This window comes from Giraffa tippelskirchi, chromosome 7 (genome assembly GCF_054371585.1).
Source record: "Giraffa tippelskirchi isolate mGirTip1 chromosome 7, T2T-mGirTip1v1.2.pri, whole genome shotgun sequence".
Classification (NCBI taxonomy): domain Eukaryota; kingdom Metazoa; phylum Chordata; class Mammalia; order Artiodactyla; family Giraffidae; genus Giraffa; species Giraffa tippelskirchi.
The window spans coordinates 113,231,311-113,258,430 of NC_137281.1; the positions used below are offsets into that span (position 1 = coordinate 113,231,311).

General features: G+C 35.7%; 1 protein-coding gene across 50 annotated transcripts in view; it reads right to left on the reverse strand.

Annotated features, from left to right (window-relative positions):
• RNF111 (ring finger protein 111) overlaps nt 1–27,120 on the reverse strand; it is a 111,052-nt gene that overhangs the window by 14,070 nt on the left and 69,862 nt on the right. For 42 of the 50 annotated variants that reach the window (XR_014059439.1, XR_014059442.1, XR_014059444.1 and 39 more), the window contains 5 exons: nt 21,179–21,305; nt 18,077–18,240; nt 15,469–15,663; nt 7,812–8,131; nt 3,710–3,971 (listed from right to left, as the gene is read on the reverse strand). Coding sequence is in view for 40 of the 50 variants with exons in the window: in XM_081510042.1 (XP_081366168.1) it covers nt 3,710–3,971; nt 7,812–8,131; nt 15,469–15,663; nt 18,077–18,240; nt 21,179–21,305 (1,068 nt within the window). In the remaining 10 variants the exon portion in view is untranslated. The remainder of the gene's footprint in view (nt 1–3,709; nt 3,972–7,811; nt 8,132–15,468; nt 15,664–18,076; nt 18,241–21,178; nt 21,306–27,120) is intronic. The other 8 variants (XM_081510067.1, XM_081510035.1, XM_081510066.1 and 5 more) reach the window with 1 other exon arrangement.

Consider the following 27,120-nt stretch of genomic DNA (forward strand, 5'->3'; position numbering starts at 1 on the left):
CATAGCTATTATCACAAGGAACAAGTGCTTTTAATTTCATGGCTGCAGTCACCATCCACAGCAATTTTGGAGCCCAAGGAAAGAAATAAAGTCTGTCACTGTTTCCATTCTTTTCCCCATCTATTTCCATGAAGTGATGTGACCAGATATCATGATCTTAGTTTTCTGAATGCTGAGTTTCAAGCCAGCTTTTTCACTCTCCTCTTTCACCTTCATCAAGAGGCTCTTTAGTTTCTCTTTGCTTTCTACCATTAGGGTGGTATCACCTGCATATCTGAGGTTATTGATATTTCTCTCAGCAATCTTGATTCCAGCTTGTGATTCATCCAGCCCAGCATTTTGCATGATGTACTCTGCATATAAGTTAAATAAGCAGGGTGACAATATACAGCTTTGACGTATTTCCTTCCCAATTTTGAACCAGTCAGTTGTGCCTTATAAGGTTCTAACTGTTGCTTCTTGACCTACATACAGGTTTCTCAGGTGGCAGGTAAGGTGGACTGGTATTCCCATCTCTTTAAGAACTTTTCACAGTTTGTTGTGATCCACACAGTCAATGGCTTTAGTGTAGTCAATGAAACAGAAGTAGATGTTTTTCTGGAATTCCCTAACTTTTTCTAGGATCCAGTGGATGTTGGCAATTTGATCTAAATTCAGATACTAGTTGACAAAACACCTTTCCCAGAAGTTTACCGTAATTAATTACCATCAACAGTACATGAGAGTTCCTGACTAATTACACTGTCACATTTTTTACATGCTAATCAGAAAAAACTTTTGTATTCATTAATCAGTTGTATTTCTTTCCAGAATTATCTATTCACATTCTTAGCTTATAATTCACCTTTTTCTTATTGATTTATAAGTATTCCTTGTATACATGGGACCTTTGTCATAAGGTAGTATAAGCATCTTTCCCAATTGTCTCCTGGTAATTTTACTCTGTCATACTCAAGTATTTTGCTTTTGTAAAATCAAATGTATAAATTATATATTTATAAACACATAAACCATGTTTTCCTTCATCATTAATGGTTATAGAGCACTACAGACAGGAAAGGAACTTGCAAGTCCTAGGCACGCCTGTAAACATATACTTCCACCACTGCACTTCTCTCCCTGCCCCATGCTATTTTTCCTGTGCTACATTAAGTAGAGGGCATATTTGCTAGCAACTTGCCATGAAAATCAGCCTTTATAAAGATGGTTTCACCCATTTCTTCAATCTGAATCTTAATGTTGCAAGATGACTGTTGAAAGGTCCCTTAAAGAAATAATTTTCTCTCTTACTCTTAAGAGATAAGTATCAGTTTGAGGTCTAAAAATAAGTTTGTCTCCTCCCTGGATTTCAGCCCTAATTTCATTTTATTTGTAAGATTTTCTTGGTAGCCTGGTATGGAGCCATAGCATTTCTCTAGTTTCATTACGGAAAGATTATCTTCAATTTTTAATTGCTTTGATTTGTGCAGCAGAGGTGAAAGTTAGGTAACCACAGACTCATTCAGCCATACTTCAAAAGAAAACTTGTTAGCATATAATTAAAGGAAACTTTCACTGAGCTCAATTTAAGTTGTGAGATGTATTTTTAAACTAATTTTCTAAAAGTTGTATTTTCAAATCAATGTTTTACTCTAAGAAGTCACAAAGCTCAGTACTTCTTAGTCATCAAAAAATAAGTCACTAAGTTCTCTAACTGTTAACTGCTGCTGCTGCTGCTAAGTCGCTTCAGTTGTGGCCGACTCTGTGCGACCCCATAGACGGCAACCCACCAGGCTCCCCCGTCCCTGGGATTCTCCAGGCAAGAACACTGGAGTGGGTTGCCATTTTCTTCTGCAATGCATGAAAGTGAAAAGTGAAAGTGAAGTCGCCACGTGAAATGATTACCACAATCAGTTTAATTAACATATACATCACCTCACACAGTTGCCAATTTTTGTGTGTGGTGAAAACTTCAGCCATCATTATAATGCACTGTTTATCTGAACAAAATAATTACTAATCATTGTCTAAAGATGATATATTCTGCATTCCCACAGACCATTTCCCTTCTTCTCTGTATTATGTGTTCTTGCCAGCAAAAATAAACAGACAAACAAAAAGTGTTCTTGATCTTGTTTCTTAAAAGTTCAGCATGTCACTTTAACCTAGCAATCTCAATCCTAGGAAGTTACCCTACAGACTAGTAGAAAATTACAAACAATTTAAATGTTCATCAACTGAGGACTAATTAATTATACAATGGAATATTATGAGGATATTAAAAACAATGAGCTAGAATTTTATGTACTACTGTGTGAAAAAAATCTGAGACGTATTGTTAAATTTTTTAAAAATAAAAAATGAAAAAGAGGCAAATACTATGTTTGATATGATCCCATTTTTTTAAAAAAGGAAAGATATGTCATAATAAGAGATGTGTCATAATAACGTGCAGAGAAAGAAAATTTCTGAAAGGGTTTATAATGAACTATAAACAGTTGCTACCACTGAGGTATTGGGATTAGTGGGAAGAATGGAGGAGGACTTTTAACTTCTTATTTTATATTATTCTGTGGTTTGAATTTCTTAAGGTGTACACAAGTTACTTTTACAATAAAAAGAAAACATTAATTTTTTAGATTAGGACATAAAAAAGCAAGGGATACACTTACAAATTGCTTCAGTATATTATTTTTAAAGAGGAGGGGGAGAAAACCATACATTTTGAGTTCCCAATAAAAGGTGATAAATGAAAGATGAATATCAACAACTATTACAGAATAGCCTGTGCATCCTACCAGTGTTCACACACAGAATTTGTCCACTGGTTAATGCTTTGTAAAACTTGCACTCTTGGAAAGATAAATGATGTATCACCAGATTTCACTGTACAAATTCTGGGTTGACTCTAGCTGTGTATGCAGGACACAGATTTTTAAAATTATAGGGCTGGAATCGTAAGAAGATAAATAACTGAACATTATCCCTCATATGTAATCAGGGGACAAAAGCAAATTTCCTTGCCAATGTTTTGCTTTACTCCTGGCATGAATTTTCAGTGCTTTTTTAAAAAATCAAAATATTTAATAAGTTTCCATCTGATTATTAGCTTATGATTTAACAAAGCAATAAATATATGTTACACAGCCTAAGGTTATTTCTCATTTCTTATATCTTATAGATTTCAATTTCTTAGAAAAGTCATATCTGATTCTATTTTAATTGCTTGCATGAAAAGAGTATAGAAAATCTTTCTACAATTGGCTTTCTGTCAAGGAATTTTCTCCTGTGTCTCAGTTAAGTTTCAGAATTCTTAAAGTTTACTTTCCTATGCATAGAAACAACTACTAAACCTTCCAATTTCTTTTTAATACTAAAGGATAAATATAAATTCCTTAAAATTTCCTTTTATAGGAATCTAAAGTGCCATTCAATGTACTTCTAATAGATAGATATTAAAGCGTAAATGTTAAAATGTAAATTAGACAAATATGATACTTTTTATTATTTTCCCAGACCTTTTAAAACAATCTGCCGTTTTTGCTTAAGAAGACCGTTTTAGGTATGTGAGGTGAAGGAAGGATGAAATGGGAAAAATACACTCCACTTTTAGGTCAAGGAAATACTAGAAATTTATAAATTAGAATTACTGAAAGGTTATTAAATGGAGGAGAGTACAATGCTTCATTTATGTGCCTCTAAGTTCTTTGCCTATTAAATTTATACTTACAAGGAGGTGGCATATAATGTCGACAAGATGACAGTGAGGCTTGTGGAGGGGGCTGGGGCTGGGGCTGGGCAACCATGCTTGATCCATAACCATCTATTGATAATGGCTGACTCGGGGCAGCGGCAGCAGCAGCCTGATGGCCAAAGATTGCAGCTCGGGAAGAAGAAACAGGACAGCAGGGGTCAAATGCAGATGCTCCATGAAAACCAGCACTTCCATGACTTCTGATACCACTGCTGCTCAGGTCTACTGGCAATGCCTGCTGTATAAAGAGGAACTATGTTTTATCTTTCTAAAATTTGGTCAAAACATTGTTTATGGTATACTGTAAAAGTACTCAATGTAATCTAGAAAAATAGAATCAATAAATTTGAAACTGGTAAAATTTTGAGTGTGAAGACCTACTGAGCACCAAAAAATACTACGTGTATCTTGGATTGTAAAAATTATAGTGCTTATCCACTTAAAAACTATAATCAATTTTAAATAACCAAGCATGTGATAGTGCTTGAACAAAAGTTAATGTATTATTTTAAGATCTATTTATCTTCCATATACTAGGTCTTAAGAGAAAAAGAAACTTTTAAATCATACTTCGATATCCTCCTTTACACCAAAACTCTGACTAGTAATTTAGGACTCCTTCAGAAAACATATAATCATGCGACTGAAAACATTTAAGGTTTCAGATAAAAATCTGTCTCATTTTTAAATTGTACACAGCAAGGATTCAACTAAAACTCAAATAGTGAAAATATTATCCAAGATAACAAAGGGTCTAAGATTATTCAAGCTAAACCATTAGTTGGCTTTGCCTCACAACCTATTTCACTTAAAAAAGATTAAACCACAATTACTTTTATTAGTAAGATAATTTTAGGGAAGGATCATTTACCAAGTTGAAAAATCAGAGTCTAAATTCCATCCCTACTACAGCACTTTGAAAAGTCCTAAGGAAAACAAACAGTTTACCTTCTACTCTAGAGCAGATAACAGAAACAGAATTGCTTCTTTATATTCTTAAGTATTTTAAATATAAGCCTTTGCTTAGTGTTCAGTATAGCTGCAATTTTTAAAATGTGGTTAAAGAAAATGAAGATATTATATATGGAATAATATGTAGGGATTGTCCACTACTGAAAGCTGAGAGGCTAGAGGTGAGAAAAGCTAGGGTAATGCATTTATTAGAGGCCCAGGTCACTCAGTCCAGTGAGGAACCATAGCGGTCTTAGTATATTTTAAAAATTTATTTTATTATTATTATTTTTGGAGACAGAGTGGTCTTTGTGGTTTCAATGGCCACCCTGTTCAGAGGATAATAGAAACATAAGAAGCTCTGGACATTAAAAGGGAAGGAGGAGGACAGTACAGAATGAGGGAAGGACAATAGAATTACTTTCCTCTTGTATATTATGTGTCTACAATCAATTAAGTAAATGTCTGACGTCTTTCTTCTGAGTTGGCAAATACAATATCAGCTTCTAATTTGGATAAATAAGGTTTAAGAACAATATTTTAAGATTGTGAATTATTACTGATGACTCAAATCCTTTGCGTATTTCCTATTTAGGTTAAAATTTGGCAAACGGACTGGAATATTAACATACTATGAAGGTGAGCAAATTTCCTATCTTCTCCAGCCAGTGATTAAGAAAACTCCCAAAGAGTGAGTAAGGTAGGGTGAAGGTCCTCCTAGAAGCAACCGAGGGTAAAGTTAAAAGTAGAGAATAAAAAGGGGGAAAAAACCAACAGAGAGAGCCCTCTTCTTCACAATCCCAACAGTTCACTCAACTCTTATTCTAGAAGGAAAAGGGAGGTTAAGCAAGATGGTACAGAAATAGCAAATATTACTTTTTTGTTGTTCAGTCACTAAGTCCTATCTGACTCTCTTGCGACCCCATGGACTGTAGCCCACCAGGCTCCTCTGTCAATTGGATTTCCCAGGCAAGAATACTGGAGTAGGTTGCCATTTCTTTCTCCAGGGGATCTTCCCAACTGAGGGATTGATATTTGGTCTCCTGCACTGCAGGCATCTTTACAGTTGTATCCAACTCTTTGCAACCCCATAGTCCATGGAATTTTCCAGCCAGAATATTGGAGTAGGTAGCCTTTCCCTTCTCCAGGGGATCTTCCCAACCCAGGGATCAAACCCAGGTCTCCTGCACGGCAAGCTGATTCTTTACCAGCTGATACACAAGGGAAGCCCAAGAATGCTGGAGTGGGTAGGCTATCCCTTCTCCCATGGATGTCCCCGACCCAGGAATCAAATCGGGGTCTCCAGTACTGCAGGCAGATTCTTTACTAACTTGGGCTATCAGGGAAGCCCTTTACATAGATCATAAATAATGCATAACACTAATTAAACTATTCTATCAAAAGAGAAAGGAGTACTACACCCAAAGGAGTAGTATGATAGTCAAGTGACTACTAAAACTTCTCTGTTGTTAAGACTAATCCTCCTCAATTTTTCTCTGCCTATCTACAGTTTGACAATCATGAGACACCACACAATTATAAATCCTAAGATCAATCTCCTTCTCCTCAGCTTCCTTCTATGTCCACACAGGTCTCAAATGTAGACTATATGAGGCTATCTCATGTACATGTGGTTAATTTCAGAGTCCTACAAAGAGCTACACGAATCTCAAACTGTTCATATCTCCAAAACCTCACTATTTAGCTTCATATCCATTATCACTACTGAATGCCTGATCCTGCTGATTTTCCTCAAGGTTTGTGTATAGTCCAAATACTTCTACTTAGAAATACATGTTAGAGAAGATCTCCTGGAGAAGTAAATGGCAACCCGCTCCGGTATTCTTGCCTGGAGAATTCTGTGGACAGAGGAGCCTGGCAGGCTACAGTCCATAGGGTCACAAAGAGTTGGACACGACTGAGCAACTAACACTTGAGAGAGAGACAGATGAGTAGGTTACACCTATATTTGACACAAAACAATAAAAGAGATTCTACCTATAATTAAGTCACTCAGGTTGTTTTTATAGGCCCAAAAGGTAGAACAGGTATAGTCAATCAACAGATGTTAGCGCTTAGAACTGCTGTTACCAGAGCCAAAACATCATCTAAAATCTCTTTAATCACATTTCCTACTAAACTTTCAATTTTTTTTTTTTATATCAGCAGCTAGTTTCTTCTTCTTAAGGGAACACTTCACTTTCTTAATTTTAATTTGTCAGAACCAGAAAAGATAATCATCAAAAATTTAAAAGATGAAGCAAGTAATGTACTTGAGGAAAGGCCAGAAGGTACAGTAGAGCAGTTACTCTGAATTTCACTTTAACTTTTTCTAGCCCCTTTTTTTTAGCACATGTGTCACTTACCATTTTATATTACCCACTTTGTTTTTTAAAGTATGCACCACCTAGGTTTACATCACAATTATACACAGAAACAACACAGCAAAAGTTAAAATAGCACATAATACCTCACTTTATTTACTCCATGTGATCACCAATACGAATTTAACATTATTTGACATTTTAAGTACTCACTAATAATATCAACCAATTTACTTAATTAGCAAAAAAAAAAATTACTGATAATTTTTTTTGCTGACACTTCAATTTCTCAGAAACTAAAAACCTAATCTGCTCCTGAGAAACAGGAGGTTCCTCCCTGTATGGTTTTGGAGCTGAGAAGTCTGTTTATTTCTAGATGAGTGGGGATTACCGGGAGGCTCCAGAAGGGGAGGTAGAGGAGGAAAAAACTGGGAGAATTCCCTAATTTCTCATGAATGAGGCTGACACTGCAGTTTCAACACCTTTGTTTGAAATGAAATCCTAAACATTAAATCCACTTATATTTAACTAAAAACACTGAAAAACATTCCAGAATAAAAAATAGTATCCAATTATCCACATCCCTGGTCCCCTCAATTGGTTGTAATCATTTACAACATGAGAAAATCCTAAATACTTAATTAAAAAAAAAAAATCACAGATCATTAAATTACGCCATTCTTGCAGGGGCAAAAAGAATGACTTATTTGGTACATAAACTTTATCATTAGATTTTTTTCCCTCTCTCTGGAAGGAACCTGCAATTTTAAAAAATTAAGAAGAACTCATCAAATTCTACATACCTGGTCGTGGTAGCTGGTACTAGAAGTACTATTTGCTCCACAGGGTGGTTGTACTTGTGGAGGTCTTTCCACAGGACAAGTAGGATCACTAAAGGAAGGAGAAACTGGGACAGCTGGGTGGGGAGTATGATGATGGTGGTGATGATGCTGAAAATGGTGGCTATGCTGCTGAAAGCAACTTGTGTGTGGATGTCCTAATGCATGGTGATTCTGCGATGACCCTCCACAGGGCGAGTGCTGGGGACAGCAGGAAGGTAACCTAGGCATTGCAGGAGGGCCAGTTTCTGTTACAGCATTAGACGCAGTTCTCCTCGAGTCATCTTGAAATGAAAAAATGCACAGATCAATTAAATGATCAAGTATCACTGTGTAAAAAATATGTGTGTGTGCTTAGCTGCTCAGTCATGTTTGACTCTTTACAACCCCATGGACTGTAGTCCACCAGACTTCTCTGTCCATGGGATTCTCCAGGCAAGAATACTGGATGGAGTAAGGTAGCCATTCCCTTTTCCAGGGGATCTTCCCGACCCATGGACCAATCCAGATCTCCTGCATTGCAGGCAGATTCTTTACCATCTGAGCAACCTTGTGTATAAATGTGTATAAATAGGTAAATAATAAGTGATTAGTGAATTCAACTATCTGTAAATAATAATGTGATATAGTCACATTCTTAACATGTATATCCTGTAATTTTAGGCAGTGGTCTTCACTGGGATTTTCTTCCAAGCTTCAAGAGGCTTATATTTACCATGATGTTTACGTATCACTAGGTCATGATAAATTATTAGTTTTTTTAAAATAAATTATTAGTTTTAAATTGTATTTTAAAAACTCCAAAGTATCATGGGAGTCCTTCCATTATATACAACAAATACTCTTAATACTATAAATCATTTCTATTTAATGAAGGCTACTATGTCATACTTCTTAAAATCTTAACTTCTTAAAGATATAACCATCCAACTTAGAGCATATCTGGCTACGTCTCACTAACTTCCAATGTCTTTTCCCTTTCTCTGGTCTCTAAACTCAGACCCAATAGAACACAAGAAATGATAAGATTCTACCTGGTTGAAAATTAAGTCTTTTGTAATAATTTTGTGACTCAAAGTTGAATAGTGGGATAAAAGCATGGAGTCAAATGGGCTTAAATTCTAATCCTGAGCCTGTCTAATTTGAGTAATGTGACCTTAAGAAAGTTATTTAATCTCTTTCTCATCTATTAAATGTAGCAGTAACTATCTTGCATGGTTGTTCTTAAAAAAGATAATAATCTTTTAGGTAAGAAACATCTGAGTCCTAATTATGCTCTGTCACATGCCCGGAGTTACTTTGAAGGTACATTCTTCCAGGCCAGAAGAAAAGCAAATGTGTCCCCAGGTTTATCCTAGTGTTTCAAACTCCTCTAAGAAACAATACCCTTTCCTCAAACTACATATGTGCAAATTAAAAAAAGATAAAAATGGAGATACATTTTTTACTTAAAATATAAAAATTAGAGGAATAGAAAACCCAAAGCCTTGTCCTTCTTTTCCCCCATATGACTCATGAGGCATCTCCTCAGAATTCTTAGGATTCTAGAGTACACCTGTGTTCCAGCCATATTTCTAGAGTAACCAATACCAGGGTTACCCTACTCCTATTTGGCTCACAATACAAAGCTATTCTCTTCTGGGTCAATGTACCAATTAGGAATCTTCTGGTTATTTACAAATAATACAAAAAATCCAACCAAAACTGGCTAAAACAATGAAGGAAATTTACAGACTCACATAAATGAACCTGGGTGGCTCTGACTGATGGGTGTGATTGCAGTACACCTCCTTGTAATTCTCCAGGGTCTGCCCTCCTATACATGTCCTATTCTGCTGTTGCTGATTCTCTTCTGGCCAAACCTAAACTCTTCCTAAACCCTGTTAGGCAATATCCCTATTCTAAATCTTTGAATATTGGTTTTCTTCCCCCTCAAGTTCCTATTCTGGCCTATTTGGGCTAATTTCCTGAGCCCTTTTGTATAGGTTCTTAACCTGAGAACTAGAATTCAGGAGTCTCTAAACTCAGATAGAAAAGAATTACACTAATCTCTAGTAGCCTCCTGGAATTAGTACTACCTTGTTATCATAAGTTGAGAGGTTAAATATCACAAGTAATTTGTAACAAAAACAAAAAAGATAAAAAGTCAACAAGTTGTTTACTTTTAAAATATAAATTAGCAGATTCAAAGTCAGTTCCAATAACTACATCCCTTTCATTCATTTGCATTTCAAATTTCTTGAGTAACCTGGAGAGAATCACAACTGGCATACTAGGAACTGACTATGATCAACAGCTATCTTGTTATGCTGAATCAAAAGTAGCTACTTTCTATAGGCTATAATATTTATAGCAATATCATTATTATAAGATTTCACTTCCTACAACATTTCTGGGGTTATATCTCAGTCCCCATGTCAAAATGTTACACAAGTAAATGTCATTTATTATATGTTACTTCAGAAAAGAAAATCAAAAACCTTCAGGACACTAAATCCATTCAGTGGATGGACTAAATGACCTTCATGGTTCCTTCCAACTGTGATGCATTAATTTTACAAATCAGGAGATTAGTAAGAGATCTAGGGACTGCATGACCAAAGTGATAGATATGACATTTATCTGTTTAGAAATGACTTGCCCTCTTGGTCTTCAATTATTCCAAAAACAAAAGTCAGAGTGAGAGAAGAGGAAGCACAATAACTCTAATATCCTTAAGGCTGAATACATATTTAAGGGGCTAAATGATTAACAGTATGCCCCTCAAAAGAGGACTGACCTTATAGCTCTACTTCTTAGGGTACAGTTTGGACTTCCAATTAAATTAATATCTGTTTTCCTACAGTCCAGAAGCTCTTTGTTGCTCAAACAAGGTAGAAATCCAAAGTAAAGACAACTGAATCTCCTCTTGTTCAAGAGTTAATAACCAAAGAAAATTGCCAGAGCAGGGTGAAATACAAACATATCTGATTAAGTAAATAAACCCTGCCCTTTTTTTAAATTAAAATTAGCCTACTGAGTGTCCACTAAAAATAGATCATCACAAATCTACATCAGAGAAATTAATTCCACATCCCAGTGACATCAAGCTGGTTAAAATACTTTTACTGTAATTCTAGGAAGATTACTGAGATGTACTCATGCATTTATTCATTTATTCGGCAAGTCTTACATATAATAATAACATGGCTAAGGATCCATGATCTATAAAGGTACTAGAAAATACAACAGTAAAAAGGAAAGTCGTGACCATTAAAATAATTTAGGGATAGTGTCTGCCTTTGTTGTTTTATCTCTAGCAACTAGAAACAAGCTACAACGTAGGCAGATCAATAAGCACTTGCTAAATTTAAGCTAACCTCACAAGGGAAAAGAGGCATGCCTGCATGGGAGCAGCTTAGTGCTAAAAAAAAGGAAGACTTGATCTTTGGTCCTCAAGGAGCTCATCATCAAGCAGAGAAAATTTAAAAAGAAATCAACCAGTATTGTAACAGAAGCACTAGGTTCTAGTACAGTATATAGCAACACTGTCCCCAACAAGGAGTATCCAGCAACAACTGGAGATACTCTCGCCTGTCACAACTGGAGGGGAGGGGGCACTACTGGTTATTCCGTGGGTAGAAGCCAAGAATGCTGCTAAATATCCTACAATGCACAGGAAAGCCTGCCCGCCCCTACAGGAACTGTCCAGCCCAAAGACAAGAGTACCAAGGTTGAGATATCCTGGCATAAAGAAGAATACAGGATTCAAGCTAGACTTTGTAGGTCTGAATTCTGGCTCTACTGTCATATAACCTTAGATAAGTTACTTCACCTGCAAAATGAAATTAATCATAGAATCTGTCTCATAGGTTATTACAAAAGTCAGAGCTACTATAAATAAATTATTAACCAATATTATCAGTTCAACAGGTGTTCGCTATTATTATCCGCTACAATTGTTAGCTCTTTTTATGTTGTGTTCCCGGTGTCTAGAACAGTGCCTGATACATAGCATGCAATCAATAAACAGTTGTTGAATAAATGAATACACAAGATATGTACGCATACGCTAGGAACACATTGAGAAATCACACAGATGTTAAGCTGACTGGGGGCATGCTGAGTTTGAGGTGATTGCAGAATGGTCCAGAGGAGAGGAAGCTGGATATGTAAGTTTAAAACAAGGAGAGCACTCTGGAAGCACAAAATGGTGAGTCACTGACTACTGGTGGCAGGTGAAAACATCTACAATTATGAGATGGATCAGTGAAAAAAGGGATGAGAATAGAGTTCTGGGAGAGAAGAAGATGAGAAGAAAATTTACTGCCAGATTTTTAAACATCATGTTTGCTTTAAAAGTAGTCCAAGTTAAATGAAGGAGTTTAAGGTGAAGAAGATCCCTTAGGTGTACATAGATTTAACACAAATGCACAGGTACATGTATGAAAGGAATGAAACCAGCACAGATGCTGAACACACAGGCAAGATTAAAGCAAGGTCAAGGACACAAAAAAGGATAGCATGAAGAGCACAGACAAAGAAACTGGAAGCTACAGGAAGGGAGTTAAGAGACCAGCAGTTAGGAGATATGGATAGGTATAAACATACAAAAGTTTTTACTAAAGGGGCTGGAAGTTACAAGTATTCATGCATGAGAACCTTCATTTATTTTTTTAATCTTCCTTCCACCCCCAGAAATGAGAGTCTTAAGAAAAATAAGACAATTTTGGAATAGACACTGAGGGGAAGGAAAGGGAAGGGAACTAATTGAGGTATATCATACTATCACAACTTATTACCAACAGCCCAAGATTCGATTCCATAAATTCAGGAGGCACCAATCTGCATGGTTCTATGATTTTTATCAGCCCCATTTAGAAATCTGGATAAGAGAGAAGCTAGATGGCTCAAATGATTCAAGGTTGGACATATGCAAGAAGGTGCAAAGTAAAGATAGGATGTGAAGAAAACAGGTGAATGATATTCTACAGTTCTGGAAGGAAATGAAGCCAGCAGAACTGAATGCCCCTAATATAGTCTGACTATCTGTATGTGCTTTTATCAGATTTATACAGTGGAACAATTTGGCCTTGAACAAGATTCTCCTAATCTAGAGAAATGTAACATGATTAAGTCTATCACAAGGGCCATCATAAAAAGATAGAATAAATATCATGGAGAGGGTCCACTCATGCAATAATGTTATTATTTAATAGATTAAATGTGAATCCTAACTAAACAAAGGTGTTAAAAAAAAGTACATAAATAAAAGCTTTGAGATAAAGTTTTCTTTAAATAAAGTTGGGACTGTTTCAAACTTGTCTTTATTTCAAAGTTGTCTTGAAATAAAGTTGGGACTGTTTCACATAACATCTAGATAAACATAAGGTACAGAATGCAACCAGAAAAGAGTGCAATCAATAAATGAAATAAAAGCCCATTTCACTTCTGCCTACATTTTCTTTTTCAAAAAGTGCAGTATTTAAAAGATACTCCTAAGGAAATTTCCTTGTTTCCTCAAGGTTCTCCTTTAGTTTCCAGGGAAGGGAGATCTAAACCAGACACAAACAGTTTTCCAATCTGCTCAATGTTAAGTTATAAGGATATAAGAATTAAACATATTATTAAAACAAAAAAAAATTTTTTTGATATAAAATATATGGTGGTTTCATTATTAATTGTGATTACTATTATTACTGATGATAGAGGCAGTCTACGACCTATAGGGTCTATGATGTCTCTGTTAGTAAACAGCAAGTTCCTATCTCTGTGCCATCATTCAGGAGAGAAAAAAGGCTAGTTTAAGACCTAGTCTAACAGCTGATAGGAAAGAACCAGAGATAGCACTGCTAACTGAAACTTAAGAAATAATCTACAAGCTAAAACTATAAAACTCTCTCTTTAAAAATTTTTATTGATATATAGTTGATTTACAATATTGTGTCAGTTTCAGGTATTAAGTGACTCAGTTATTTACATATATATATTCTTTTCTGGCGGAGAAGGCAATGGTACCCCACTCCAGTACTCTTGCCTGGAAAATCCCATGGACGGAGGAGCCTGGCAGGCTTCAGTCCATGGGGTCGCTAAGAGTCAGACATGACTGAGCGACTTCACTTTCACTTTTCACTTTTGTGCATTGGAGAAGAAAATGGCAACCCACTCCAGTGTTCTTGCCTGGAGAATCCCAGGGACGGGGGAGCCTGGTGCGCTGCCGTCTATGGTGTCGCACAGAGTCGGACACGACTGAAGCGACTTAGCAGCAGCAGCAGCATTCTTTTCTGGGGGGTGGAGTGGATGGGCTTCCCTGGTGGCTCAGATGCGTGGAGAATTCCATGGACAGACAAAGCCTGGTGGACTATGGTCATGAGGTCACAAAAAGTCAGACACAATTGAGCGACTAACGCTTTCACACGTACTCTTTTTTTATATTCTCTTCCCTTATAGATTATTACAAGATACTCAATATAGTTCCCCTGAGCTATACAGTAGGTCCTTGTCGGTTATCTGTTTTATATATCAAAGTGTGTATATTTTAATCCCAAGCTCCTAGGGATGATGGAGGAAACAACGTGTTGTTCCAAGAAGGAAATTGTTCTAGGACTAGTGAGAAGACCATCAGCTCATACTGCACACAATCAGCACCATCATATTCCCTTAACTGCCTAGGGGGCCCTTCTTGCATTTATTTTTCCCTTTTTTTAAAACTATAAAACTCTTAAAACTTAAGAGTAAATATTTGTGACCTTGGGTTAAGCAATAGCTTCCTAGACATGACACCAAAAGAATAAAATTGGGGAAATGGACATCGTCAAGCTTCTTAAAACTCCCACTCCTACTTTAAATTCTTTTGGATACGTATTTAGGAGTGGACTTTAAGGTCTTATGGTAACTCCGTGGTTAACTTTTTAAGGAACCATCAGAGTGTCTTCTACCATTTTACACTCCTACCAGATGTTAATAAAGGTTCCAATTTCTCAATATCCTTATTAACTCTGGTCATCTTCTGATTTCCTGTTTCTTGTTTTTGTTCTGTTTAATTATAGGCATCCCGGTAGGAGTAAAGTGGAATTTCATTCTGGTTTTGATTTGCATTTCCCTAATAACTAATGTTTTCATGTGTTTCTTGGTCATTTGTATAAATGACCTTCTTCTTTGGAAAAATGGCTATGTATATTCTTTGCCCATTTAAAAACTGGGTTGTTTTTCTTTTTACTGTTAAGCTGTGCAAGTTCTTTATATATTCTGGATACCAGACCCTTATCAAATATACGATTTTCAAATATTTTTCTCCCATTCTGTAGGGTATTTTTTCACTTTCTTATAATTCCCCTTAATGTATGATAATTTTAAATTTTGATCAAGTCCTATTCATTTTTTTCTTTTGTTGATTGTATTTTTGGTGTCAGCCATTCAATTCTCCCCCATCTCTTTCAGTTGAGCTATAATACTCTGGGGTAACATAGCACACAGAAACTCAAATATGAAGTTATAGTCTAATTCTAATAGAGACCACTTTGTTAACGTATGATGTTTATTCTTAGAATATACTCTTGCTAACACAGCTAAAATCTTAATAACAACAATTCTTTTTCTAACAAAGAGTCTCTCCCCGCCCCTTTTTATTTTTTAAACATACCTCCTGTAGAAGTACCAGTCATATTATTGCTTGTGAGAGTAGTTGAAGTCTCTGACACTGTGGAGGGTTGGCTACCAGTGACAGCTGAAGCAGTATCAGAGGCCTGCTCAGAGGTAGATGGATTTGAATTGTTAATGGAAGCGCTTGTGGTTTGTGATTCCATTCTCACAGAAGTGGTTGGCACTACAGTAGGTTCTACAAAATATAAAATGTTTATTTCAAAACAAATTAGGTAAAGGGTTATATTTTAATAAAAGCTAATATTTTTATAGCTATTAAACTAAAATGTGAACCCTCTGATAAGTACAATATACAATTTAAAAAGAAAAGCTTTCATAAAGTTAAATCAACATTAAAATGAAACGTTACTGTATTTTTAAACATACATGTGCATATTCCAATAATTCAAAGGACTAACATAGTTTTTTTGGGTAAGGATCATGTAAGTTTTCTGATCACAGAGAGGTAAAGTAAAAGTCCCTCTGCTATATTCACACACATTATCACAGGCTGTTAGAACAGCACACAAATTGTACTTTCTCTGGTACCTATGGATTTTGGAGTCACACGGTTTGGATAGAAATTCTGATTTCACCACTGACAGGTTGATTTAGGAGAAATTACTTAACTACTCTCCATTTCCTCAACTATAGAACTAGTAAAGTACAAAATTTTCTTCATAGAACTGTTGTTAGGATGAAGAGAGATCACACATATGAAGCACTTATATATATAATGCTTTACAAATGGAAGTCATTTAATCAACATTAGCTGTGATTTTTAATATCTGTTTTAATTTTTCACATGTCTTTTTGTATGTTTTCCCCCAATTTTTTGCAAATATTTTTATCAGTGCTTTCTAATAAGAATTAAAGTTTCTGTAGTAGAAATTAAAAGAAATTTCAGGTAGACCTTAACTTATGAATGAGTTCTATTTTAGACTCTAATTGTTAAATGACTTTAATAATTAATAATGAGAATAAATCTGTTCAAAGTACAGTCACAATAATTAGACTTGCAAAGAAGATATTTAAAAGTGACACAGAATTGAATGAGAAGACAACCATTCTATACAATGCAGTACAGGAGACTGATTATTGAAACACAAATAGTGCCTGTTAGTCTATATGGAACCCCATACTTCAGATGCTTAAAGAAATATATTTGCCTAAACATAAAAGGGAGAGGAAGGAACTTCTGTTTATTTGTTAATAGTTTATCTCAGTTTCTCAATCAGAGGTATTGACTTTTTCGGCTGAATAATTCTTGATTGGAGGTGGGAGTGGCTTAGAGGTGGGCTGTCCTTTGCATCATAAGATGTTTAGCAGCACCCCTGGGCTCCACCCATTAGATGTTAGTAGCACTCTCCCTCCACTCTGAGAATCAGAAGTGTGTAGATGCTGCCAAATGTCTCCAGGCACACAAAACGGCCACTAGGTAAGAACCACTGTTCTAACTAAACTTATGTTTTAGATTTATTTTTAGTAAGATGGAAGCCTTCCACTGAGAGAAGGGAGTCTATCTACTAATCACTGGAATACTTTCAACCCAAAAGTATTCCGTTTGAACTAAATTCAAGTGGATTAAAAAGTTACTTAGATGGCAGGTGTCACATGGAAAAACACAAAAAGTTTCCAAAAGAGTCATCGATATTTAATTGGATAAAAATCTGGACTTCCTTTCCATTAAGGTTACCACAGTTCATTAAGCAGAGTTCCCAACCATTTCCTTCTAAGATGTAACTATCAGTATCTGAAGATAATTCTCAATTTGAGGGAAAATTCAAAAATGTATTCATATATTCATACTTGCTCACCACATTTCCTAACCTCTGCTTTCCAACTCTAGCGTTGTTTCCTCAGTTACTTGGATGTAGTTGTATGTAAGCCAAAGAAGTGAAGTGTTAAGTCTTAGTCACTCAGTCATATCCAACTCTTTGCAACCCCATGGTCTGTCCATGGAATTCTCTAGGCAAGAACACTGCAGTGGGTTGCCATTCCCTTCTCCAGGGGATCTTCCCAACCCAGAGACTGAATAGGGTCTCCTGCACTGCAGGCAGGTATTTTACCATCTGAGCTATAGATGCCCTGTAAGCCAAAACGAAACACTAAAGCTAAGCAGCACATAAAGTAACCATATTACACTGAAAGATAACGTAACTTGTAAAAGCAAATTCAACATCTCAATTAACTAGTATTAATCATTTATACTCAGTTACATTGCTTTTCTGTTCTGTATTTTAAAACTGATGTTTCTATTTTTCATAGCAAAGTTAAAGTATGACAGCAATATTATAAATGAAAGTAATACATAAGCCTGAGGAAAGATCAAACTACCACTTGTAAAAATAATTTTTTCTAAGAAAACAACTACCAAGCAGTGAAACAATAATCAAAAAGAACTTTTAGACACAACTTACAACCTGGGGTTATATTATCAATTGAAAAAAAACATTAGGATATCTGCCAACTTCTCTGTAATTTAATAATATATTATTGACATATTATTATTACCAATAATAAGTAGCAATAAGAGTTTCTAACATATTAAGATATTTCATTTTACTAAATTGTCTTCATAATTCCACACTGCTAGCGCTCCAACTTACCATCTTCATCAACAGTAAGGTCCACAACTTCTGCTGCATTCTGCCTCAAGGGCTGTATAACAGTAGACATTCTATTGCGGTTCCGTGGCTCCTGTGGTCGACTTGTATGAGAACTTGAACCTTGGCTCCAGTGAGATCTATTGTGTCCAAGAGTTGACCGAGACCTTAAATAACAAAATTTTTAGTCACCTAAGAAATCATAAGCCTTTCTTACAAAATAAATTGTGAAATTCTTCATGCAAGAATTCTCCAGAGAGATAATCACAAAAGAATTTAAAATTATGACTAGCATAATGCCGAGCACTCAATAAACACCTGCTGAATTAAATATTTAATAAATGTTCATCAACCAACTGACCTAAGAAAATGAAAAATATGTTAGGCCTATCATTGGTGTAAAATATACGATTGTGTTTTAAGAATGCTGCTCTCTTTTCAAGGTGTACTTTGAATAGTCACCTGGGTTATAATCAATCATTTACATTTTATGTTAATACCTAAAATTATTCACCATAGATATAGTAACAAAAATATCAACACCCTAAACATTTAATAACATTCACATGATCTTCAGCTTTGGGAGTCCAGAACCAAGTTGTTTCTGGGACTGTCCTAAAAGAGATTTGAAGTACGAGAGAGATTTCTTGCTATCAGGAGAAGTAAGGATAGTTGTAGCTAGTTTACTACAGCTAACTATACTTTGGCAGCTATACATAACATCATTGTTTAAGCCACTTTATGCTTTAAAGGCATACAACTACAAACCCTTAACACTGAATGCTTTTTATAATCTTTTAATTATGCGTGCTACTGCTGCTGCTGCTGCTGCTAAGTCGCTTCAGTCGTGGCTGACTCTGTGCGACCCCATAGACGGCAGCTCACCAGGCTCCGCCATCCCTGGGATTCTCCAGGCAAGAATACTGGAGTGGGTTGACATTTCCCTCTCCAGTGCATGAAAGGGAAAAGTGAAAGTGAAGTCGCTCAGTCGTGTCCGACTATTAGCAACCCCATGGACTACAGCCTACCAGGCTCCTCCATCCATGGGATTTTCCAGGCAAGAGTACTGGAGTGGGGTGCCATTGCCTTCTCTGTTAATTATATGTATTGTACTAAATTACTTACAGGCATATATTTTATTTTTTAAAAATTGTAAAGGATTCACTGTAATGATCTGGATTAAAGGTACAGAGAGATAGTATATAGAATATGCAGTTCTCAGGAACCAATGAGAAAAAAATTAATGTTTTAGGAAGATGGGGTTTATTAAAAAGTTGGTTTTTCCTCCTGCCCAAAATGAATGTAAAACTGCCTATATGCTTATATGTATGTATGTCAGCATGTATCGAAAAAAGTGAGCCAGATCCACTAACATGTAGTCATCTGTGTATGAGATTGATCACTCAAAGTTCATACAGAGAAGTTCAGAGAAGAACTCCAAATTTCAAACTGAGCTGAAAAATGGCCTCAGCAATCATAGAGCCTAGAAGTTTAGAAAGAACTTCAAATTGTAAAATTAAATTTTCAAGTAATAGGAGTATAGAGGTTAAATCCTGAGACACAGATTAAAAAAAAAAAAAGAAAAAAAGACAGTGTATTCCACCAAGAATTGTACATATTAAGGCATGAGGATAAACAAATGTTTCAAGATGAAATAGTTTTAGATAAGGAAAATGATCACCATTAAAAATTCTTGAGAAACCAAGAGTCTTTGATGAAACTGAGCAGCCTATCATTTCTGAGAAACTGTTAATATCTAAAGAAACTTCCAGGTTTTTCAGGTGCTTTGGTGAAAACTTCACAGGATGTACTAACTCCAAATGTAATGTTGAGTGAAGCACCAGCAAAAAGCCTGATGTATAAGGAACAGTTTCAGAGAGCCCTTAGTGGCAATTGTCAAAGCCTGACACAAGCGATCTGAAACATGGATACATTCTCTCTAAAGAGGAAGGGCCAGGAGCCAGTTGAAGTGACAAAGTTAATGTTCTAGGAAACCATAAGGAAAATAAATATGAGTAATGAGCATATATGTCTTTTTCAAGAGCACTGTCTACCACTATGTAAATACATTTGCTTGAATATTTAAACATCTGCATGGTAAGAAAGCTCTCCAATTCCATGAAAAAACAGGTTTTTAGTTTCAACAATCATTATAGCTCATAAAAACCAAGTTAATGTTGTATCAAGCACTATCGGCAGTCACAGGTATCTATGGCACATACCATGGAGTATCAATTTTCCTCGAGGTATGGGAAAATCATTTAAACAAGGATATGTTATAGAGTGCTCTCTTCCATGCCATTAGAGCAGTACTCCAATGAGAAGTGTTAAGTAAAGAAGCATGTTCTAGATATGACTGTAACATGAACATTTTTTTTTCAGTCAATAACATTAAAATACAATAAGCAAATGCATTTCTAAATTCATTCCAACACAAAAATTAAGGTTCAGCCATAGATTAGTTTTGTGCATGAAATAAAAGAGAGGAGCAGTTCACTGCTTCTTTTACCAGTATTTGTAACCATCTAAAGCCCAAAATGAATATAGTATTAGGGTCTCTCTCTCTCTCTTTTTTGGTAAAAGTGATTCTCAAAAGGACAATGTCATTGCAATTATTTATCAAAACAAACGGGGATATCTCATTCATTTTTTACTATAGAGCTTATAACAAATTACTGAGTGAAGGACAAAAAAATTTTAAAAGAGGTTTTATACAAAGTTGTCCTAATATAAAAGCATAAACATCACTGGTATTAATGAGAAACCAGGAGTTTGTGAACTCTGAATCATAAAACAAACTCAATTTTATAAAACACTAAGTAAAACCAATATTTACCTAGAGCAATGACTCAACTCTCATTGTATACTTGGGGTGCTTAAAAAATACTGATTCCTAAGATTCTGGTTCAACTGGTCTGGGCCATGATCGAGTAACAATATGTATTTTATAATCTTCCCAGATGAATCTAACTCAGCCTGGTTTAACAACCACATACTCAAACTAGGTTTAAAAAAAAAAAAGTAAAACAATGAAAATATCTACAGCACAAATGTGTCTAAGTATACTTAAAACTTCAAATATACAACTAGTTATTAAAATCTTACCGATAGCTTTCCCCAACTGTTACTATCTCCACTTCACTGTCAGTTGAGGTAACATTAATTTCTTCATTGGCAGTGATCTGGGGAGTGGAGGAAGCTTCTATCACCACAACATCTTCATCAATATTTCCTAGAAAGAAGAAAATACATTTGAAGGGTGTATGAGATAAACAAAGTCCTACCGTACAGCACAGAAAACTATATTCAGTATTGTGTGATAAACCATAATGGAGAAGAATATAAAAAAAAAGAATGTATATACATGTGTAATGTTATCAACGTGCCATACAGTAGAAATGAACACAACATTGTAAATCAACTATACTTCAATTTAAAAAATTAAGGGTATATGCCTGTCAGCTAACTTATAGACAAAAAAATTTGACAGAAATTAGTCACAAAAGTAAAAATCTTATCTGTCAAATCAAAGTTTTTAAAACCAGAGTTCACTACACATAGTGAAAAGTTACTTACTCTTTTTTTAAAATTTTATTTATTATTTATTCTTGGTTATGCTGAGTCTTCTCTGATGCGTGCAGGCTTTCTCTACTTGCAGCAGCAGGGACTACCCTCTAGTTGCAGTGCACAGGCTTCTCATTGTGGTGGCTTTTCTTGTTGCAGAGCACAGGACTCTAGGACATGCAAGCTTCAAGAACTGTGGCATGTGGGCTCTAGAGTGCCCGCTCAGCGGTTGCAAAGCATGGGCTTATTTGCCCTGAGGCATGTGGGATCTTCCCAGACCAGGGATTGAACCCCTTGCACTGGCAGGCGGATTTTTAACCAATGGGTCACTAGGGAATTCCCAGTACTTACTTTCTTAATCTGTACATATTCATTTTTAATTCTTCTTATAATTTTTGTTTGTGCTTTACAAACTCATAGTAGCTTCCATATGAATTTGCATAATCATATAAGGACATTAACACTGTAATATTTGGAAGGAGTCATTTAAGACCTTATGTAAGATATTCACATTCTGTCTAGTCAAGGCTATGGTTTTTCCAGCGGTCATGTATGGATGTGAGAGTTGGACGGTGAAAAAAGCTGAGCGCCGAAGAATTGATGCTTTTGAACTGTGGTGTTGGAGAAGACTCTTGAGAGTCCCTTGGACTGCAAGGAGATCCAACCAGTCTGTCCTAAAGGAGATCAGCCCTGGGTGTTCATTGGAAGGACTGATGTTGAAGCTGAAACTCCAATACTTTGGCCACCTCATGCAAAGAGTTGACTCACTGGAGAAGACCCTAATGCTGGGAAGGATTGGGGGCAGGAGGAGAAGGGGACGACAGAGGATGAGATGGTTGGATGGCATCACCGACTCGATGGACATGGGTTTGGGTAAACTCCAGGAGTTGGTGATGGACAGGGAGGCCTGGTGTGCTGCGATTCATGGGGTCGCAAAGAGTCAGACACGACTGAGCAACTGAACTGAACTAACTAAGATATTAACCCTTTAACATATAAAATGAAGACACTGCACTCTGCACATTTTCTTCAGGGTTGTTTTTATTTGTGTGATATGGTATCTTTTAAGAAACACAGTAACTTTTTAGTTTTATGCTACAAAATCTTTAATTTTTCTGTACACAATCTTTTCTAAAGTATTCTAAGTTTGGAAAGTGCTTCCTTATCTAGAAGATATTATATTGGGTTCAGTGTGTTTCCTTAGTGTTTACTTCACCTAGAACTAATTTTTACTTATGGCATTAAATAAGATTATTACTAGAATTTGGCCCTGCTAAATGAAATAATGCAGTCGCGCACACACACACATTGTATGATTTCACTTATGAGTGACTATCTAAAGTAGTCAAATTCACAGATAAGGTGGAATGGTGGTTACCAGGACTGAGGGGGGAAGAAGGAAAAGGGAGCTGTTAATTGGGTATGGAGTTTCAGATTGCAAGAAGAAAAAGTTCCAGAGATCCACTGCACAACAATGTGAATATTCTTAAAACTACTGAACTGCACCTTTTAAACTGGTTAAGATGGTTAAACGAAAAAAAAAGATAAAAGTTACACTCCATTTCTTCTCTTGCTATATTTTCCACAAATCTAGGGCTAAACTATCTTTTTTAAAATAGTCTTTTCTCTTCATTACTATCATCTGTCTACAGGTCAGCCAACATTTCTAAGACATATTTGAGATAAGAATTTTCCAATAATAAGGATATTGAGAGCTTAAAATTTCATCCACTTTAAGTGTACATTTCACTGACTTTAGTACATTCATGAAGCATAACCATCACCTCAGTCCAGTTTTAAAATATTTCCAATAACCTAAAAAGATCCCACAACCCCTATTTCAGTCAATCACCATCCCTCTATCTGCATCCCTATACCCCTACAACATGGAGAAGGAAATGGCAACCCACTCCACTATTCTTGCCTGGGAAATCCATGGACAGAGGAGCCTGGTGGGCTACGGTGCATGGGGTTGCAAGAGTTGGACACCACTTAGCGACTGAACCACCCCTACAACAACCAACCTGCTTTCTGTCATTATGGATTGATATGTATTTTCAAAAGCTCAATATAAATGGAGTGATACATTATAGACACTTTCATATCTGGCTTATTTCACTAAGCATGCTTATTTTGTGATTTATTTATCTTTCTGGCATATCAATAGTTCATTCATTTTTACTGCTGGGTAAGTATCCTATCATATGAATATATCACAGTTTATCCATTCTTCTGTTGTTGCTGCTACCGCTGCTGCTAAGTCGCTTCAGTCATGCCCGACTCTGTGTGACCCCATAGACGGCAGCCCACCAGGCTCCCCCGTCCCTGGGATTCTCCAGGCAAGAATATTGGAGTGGGTTGCCATTTCCTTCTCCAACGCATGAAAGTGAAAAGTGAAAGTGAAGTCGCTCAGTCGTGTCCGACTCTTGGCGACCCCATGGACTGCAGCCCACCAGGCTCCTCCGTCCATGGGATTTTCCAGGCAAGAGTACTAGAATGGGGTGCCATTGTCTTCTCTGCTTCTGTTGTTGATGGACATCTAAATTTTTCTCACTGTTGGCTATTATAAATAAATGCATGTACTTCATGTATACATGTGATTTCATTTTTCTTGAGTAAATTCTTAGGAATGCAACTTCTAAATACTATCATAAATTTATGTTTAGTATTTTAATGAAGTGCCATATTATTTTCCTAAGTGACTGTTCAATTTCACATTCCTGCCAGGAAAATGAGGGCTCCAGTTTGTCTACATCTTTGCCATGAATTATTATTGCCTCTTTTATATTGTAACTGTTCTAGTGCATACACAGTAGTATCTTATTGTGGTTTACTTTTCATTTCTATAATAACTAATGATGTTGAGCATTTTTTCAAATGTTTAATAGCCACTGTGCCAAAATATCTATTCAGATTTTTCATTCAAGTTTAACTTGGATTATAAAAGTGTTGAATTATAAATGCTCTTTATATATTCATTTTCTTAATGGTGTCTTATGAAGCATTTTAAGATGGTACCAAAGAATTTATTTGCAGGGCAGCAATGGAAAAACAGACATAGCGAACAGACTTACAGACATGGGGAGAAGGGAGGAGAGGGTAGGATGTATGGAGAGAGTAACATGGAAACTTACATTACCATATGCACAACAGACAGCCAACGAAAACTTGCTGTATGTCTCAGGAAACTCAAACAGGGGCTCGGTATTATCCTAGAGGGGTGGGATGGGGAGGGAGATGGCAGGGAGGTTCAAGAGGGAGGGGTTATATGTATATCTATAGCTAATTTATGTTGAGGTTTGACAGGAAACAACAAAGTTCTGTAAAGCAATTATCCCTCAATTAAAAAATAAATAAAATTAAAAAAAGAAGAAGTCTTTCATTTTGGTGAAACGCCAAATCAGCAATTTCTTTAACGGATCACGTTTTTGGTGACTGTTTATAAACAAACCTCTGCATAACCAAAGGTGACTGAGAATTTGTATGTTTCTTTAGCAATTGTGTAATTTAGCTCTTAACATTTATGTCTGTGATCCATTTTGTTAATCTCTGTGTCTGATATGATATAAAAGGTCTAAATTTACCTTTTGAGCGTGTAGATATATAATTGTCCCAACACCATTTGTTGAAAGGACTAAAATAATTCTATTTTGATACCTAGTACATTCAGGTTTTCTTAATTTTTCTTCAGGATTATAAATCAAGGGGAGAGAAAAATTCCTGAGATTTGGACTGGAGTGGTGGCATTAGACATCAGTTCAAAAGCCCTGATATCTCTAAAATATATATACTTCCATCCAAGGTCATGTCTTGCCATCTACCAATATCATATTTACAAACCCCTAAAAAAATGGAGAATATGGTTTGATTATAAATGCAATTCTATCAGTTCAGTTCAGTCGCTCAGTCGTGTCCGACTCTTTTTTAAATGATACAAAGCTAGCTTTGCTAATGCATTAAAATTCAATTTGTATCATTTTTTATGAATATAGAGGTTGTATAACTAAAAGTTATATAAGTAACTCATTTAGGCACTGTTCCTCTATTTGCTTAAATGTAAATTTTCCAAAAAGAACCTTTATAATACTTGAACACACTACACAAAAATCATGCAACTAAATAACTATCACAATTAGGCAAGATTTGGGTATCTTTAGAATGACTATTATTTAAAACAAAATTTAAAGGAAATATCCCTGAAATTATGAAGTTAACCCTAATAAAGCTTTAAAAAAATCAACAGGTCACTTCTTATTGGACCAATTTCATTTTTATGTTGTCTTTTACACATAGAAATATTAAATGACAAGAAACTTCAGTGTAACTAAAAGTGATGGGACTGCAGGTGATTTAGCTATTTCTTTTAAGATTACTGATTTTATTTGTACTTCATGAGAAAAATAAAATGTAACAATCTGGATAGTGTAACAATGGTAACAAAAACAATGGTTGCTCTCATAGACTTCTTCAAGAATCCCTCCATATCACTTGTTATTTTGGTTTCCCTGTATCTTAAGTCTGGTATGATGCCAATAACAAGAAGAGCTTCCAATTTGTGAGCATATACTCTGTCTCATGTTTAATATTCTACGTGTCTAGCTCCATAAGAAACTGAAACTTAGAAAGTTTAAATCACTTGTCGAACAAACATAAGCAATACTTGGAATTAACACCTAATTCCCAATCTGAACTCAGACTCTTTACATAAAATATATCATCAGGCAACGCATACTCAACAAGCTGATGCTAGTTACTATCAAAAGAATCTTCCTGTTACAGTTGCCATTGCTACTGCTCCTGTCTTTTGTAGTCACAAAGTTACTTAAGTTTTGGTAGCTTTGACTCTTCTTCTTTGGGAAGCTTTTGTTGGGTATCTATTCAACAGAAATGAAAACATATACATACACAAAGAATCTGTACCCAAATGTTCACAAATAGTATTATTTACAATAGTCAAATATTAGAAACAATTAAATGTCCACCACCTGACAAATGGCAAACAAAATGTGGCTTATCAATTCAATGGCATACTATAAAGGAACTAAGTAATAAAATGAATAGAATTAAATAAAACCAAAATGAAACTAATTACTGATATCTGCTACAACATAGCTGAACCTCAAAAACACTAAGGGAAGTGAAAGAAGCCAGATACAAAAGATCACATATAGTATGATTTCTTTATATGAAATGTCCTGAAAAGGCAAGTCTATAGAAACAGCAGCAGATTAGAGGTTATATGAGGAAGTAAGTGTAGGACAGAGACTAACTGTAAACAGGCAGGTGGGATCTTTTGAGATTAATGGAAATGTTCTAAAACTGTACTGTGGCAATGGCTGTACAGCTCTAAGTTTACTAAGTCACTGAACTGTATACCCAATACAGATAAATTTTATGATAGGTAAACTATACCTCAATAAAGCTGATAAAAAATCTACAAAACATTCCCTGCAAGATCAAAACTACATTTCAGTAAATGAAAA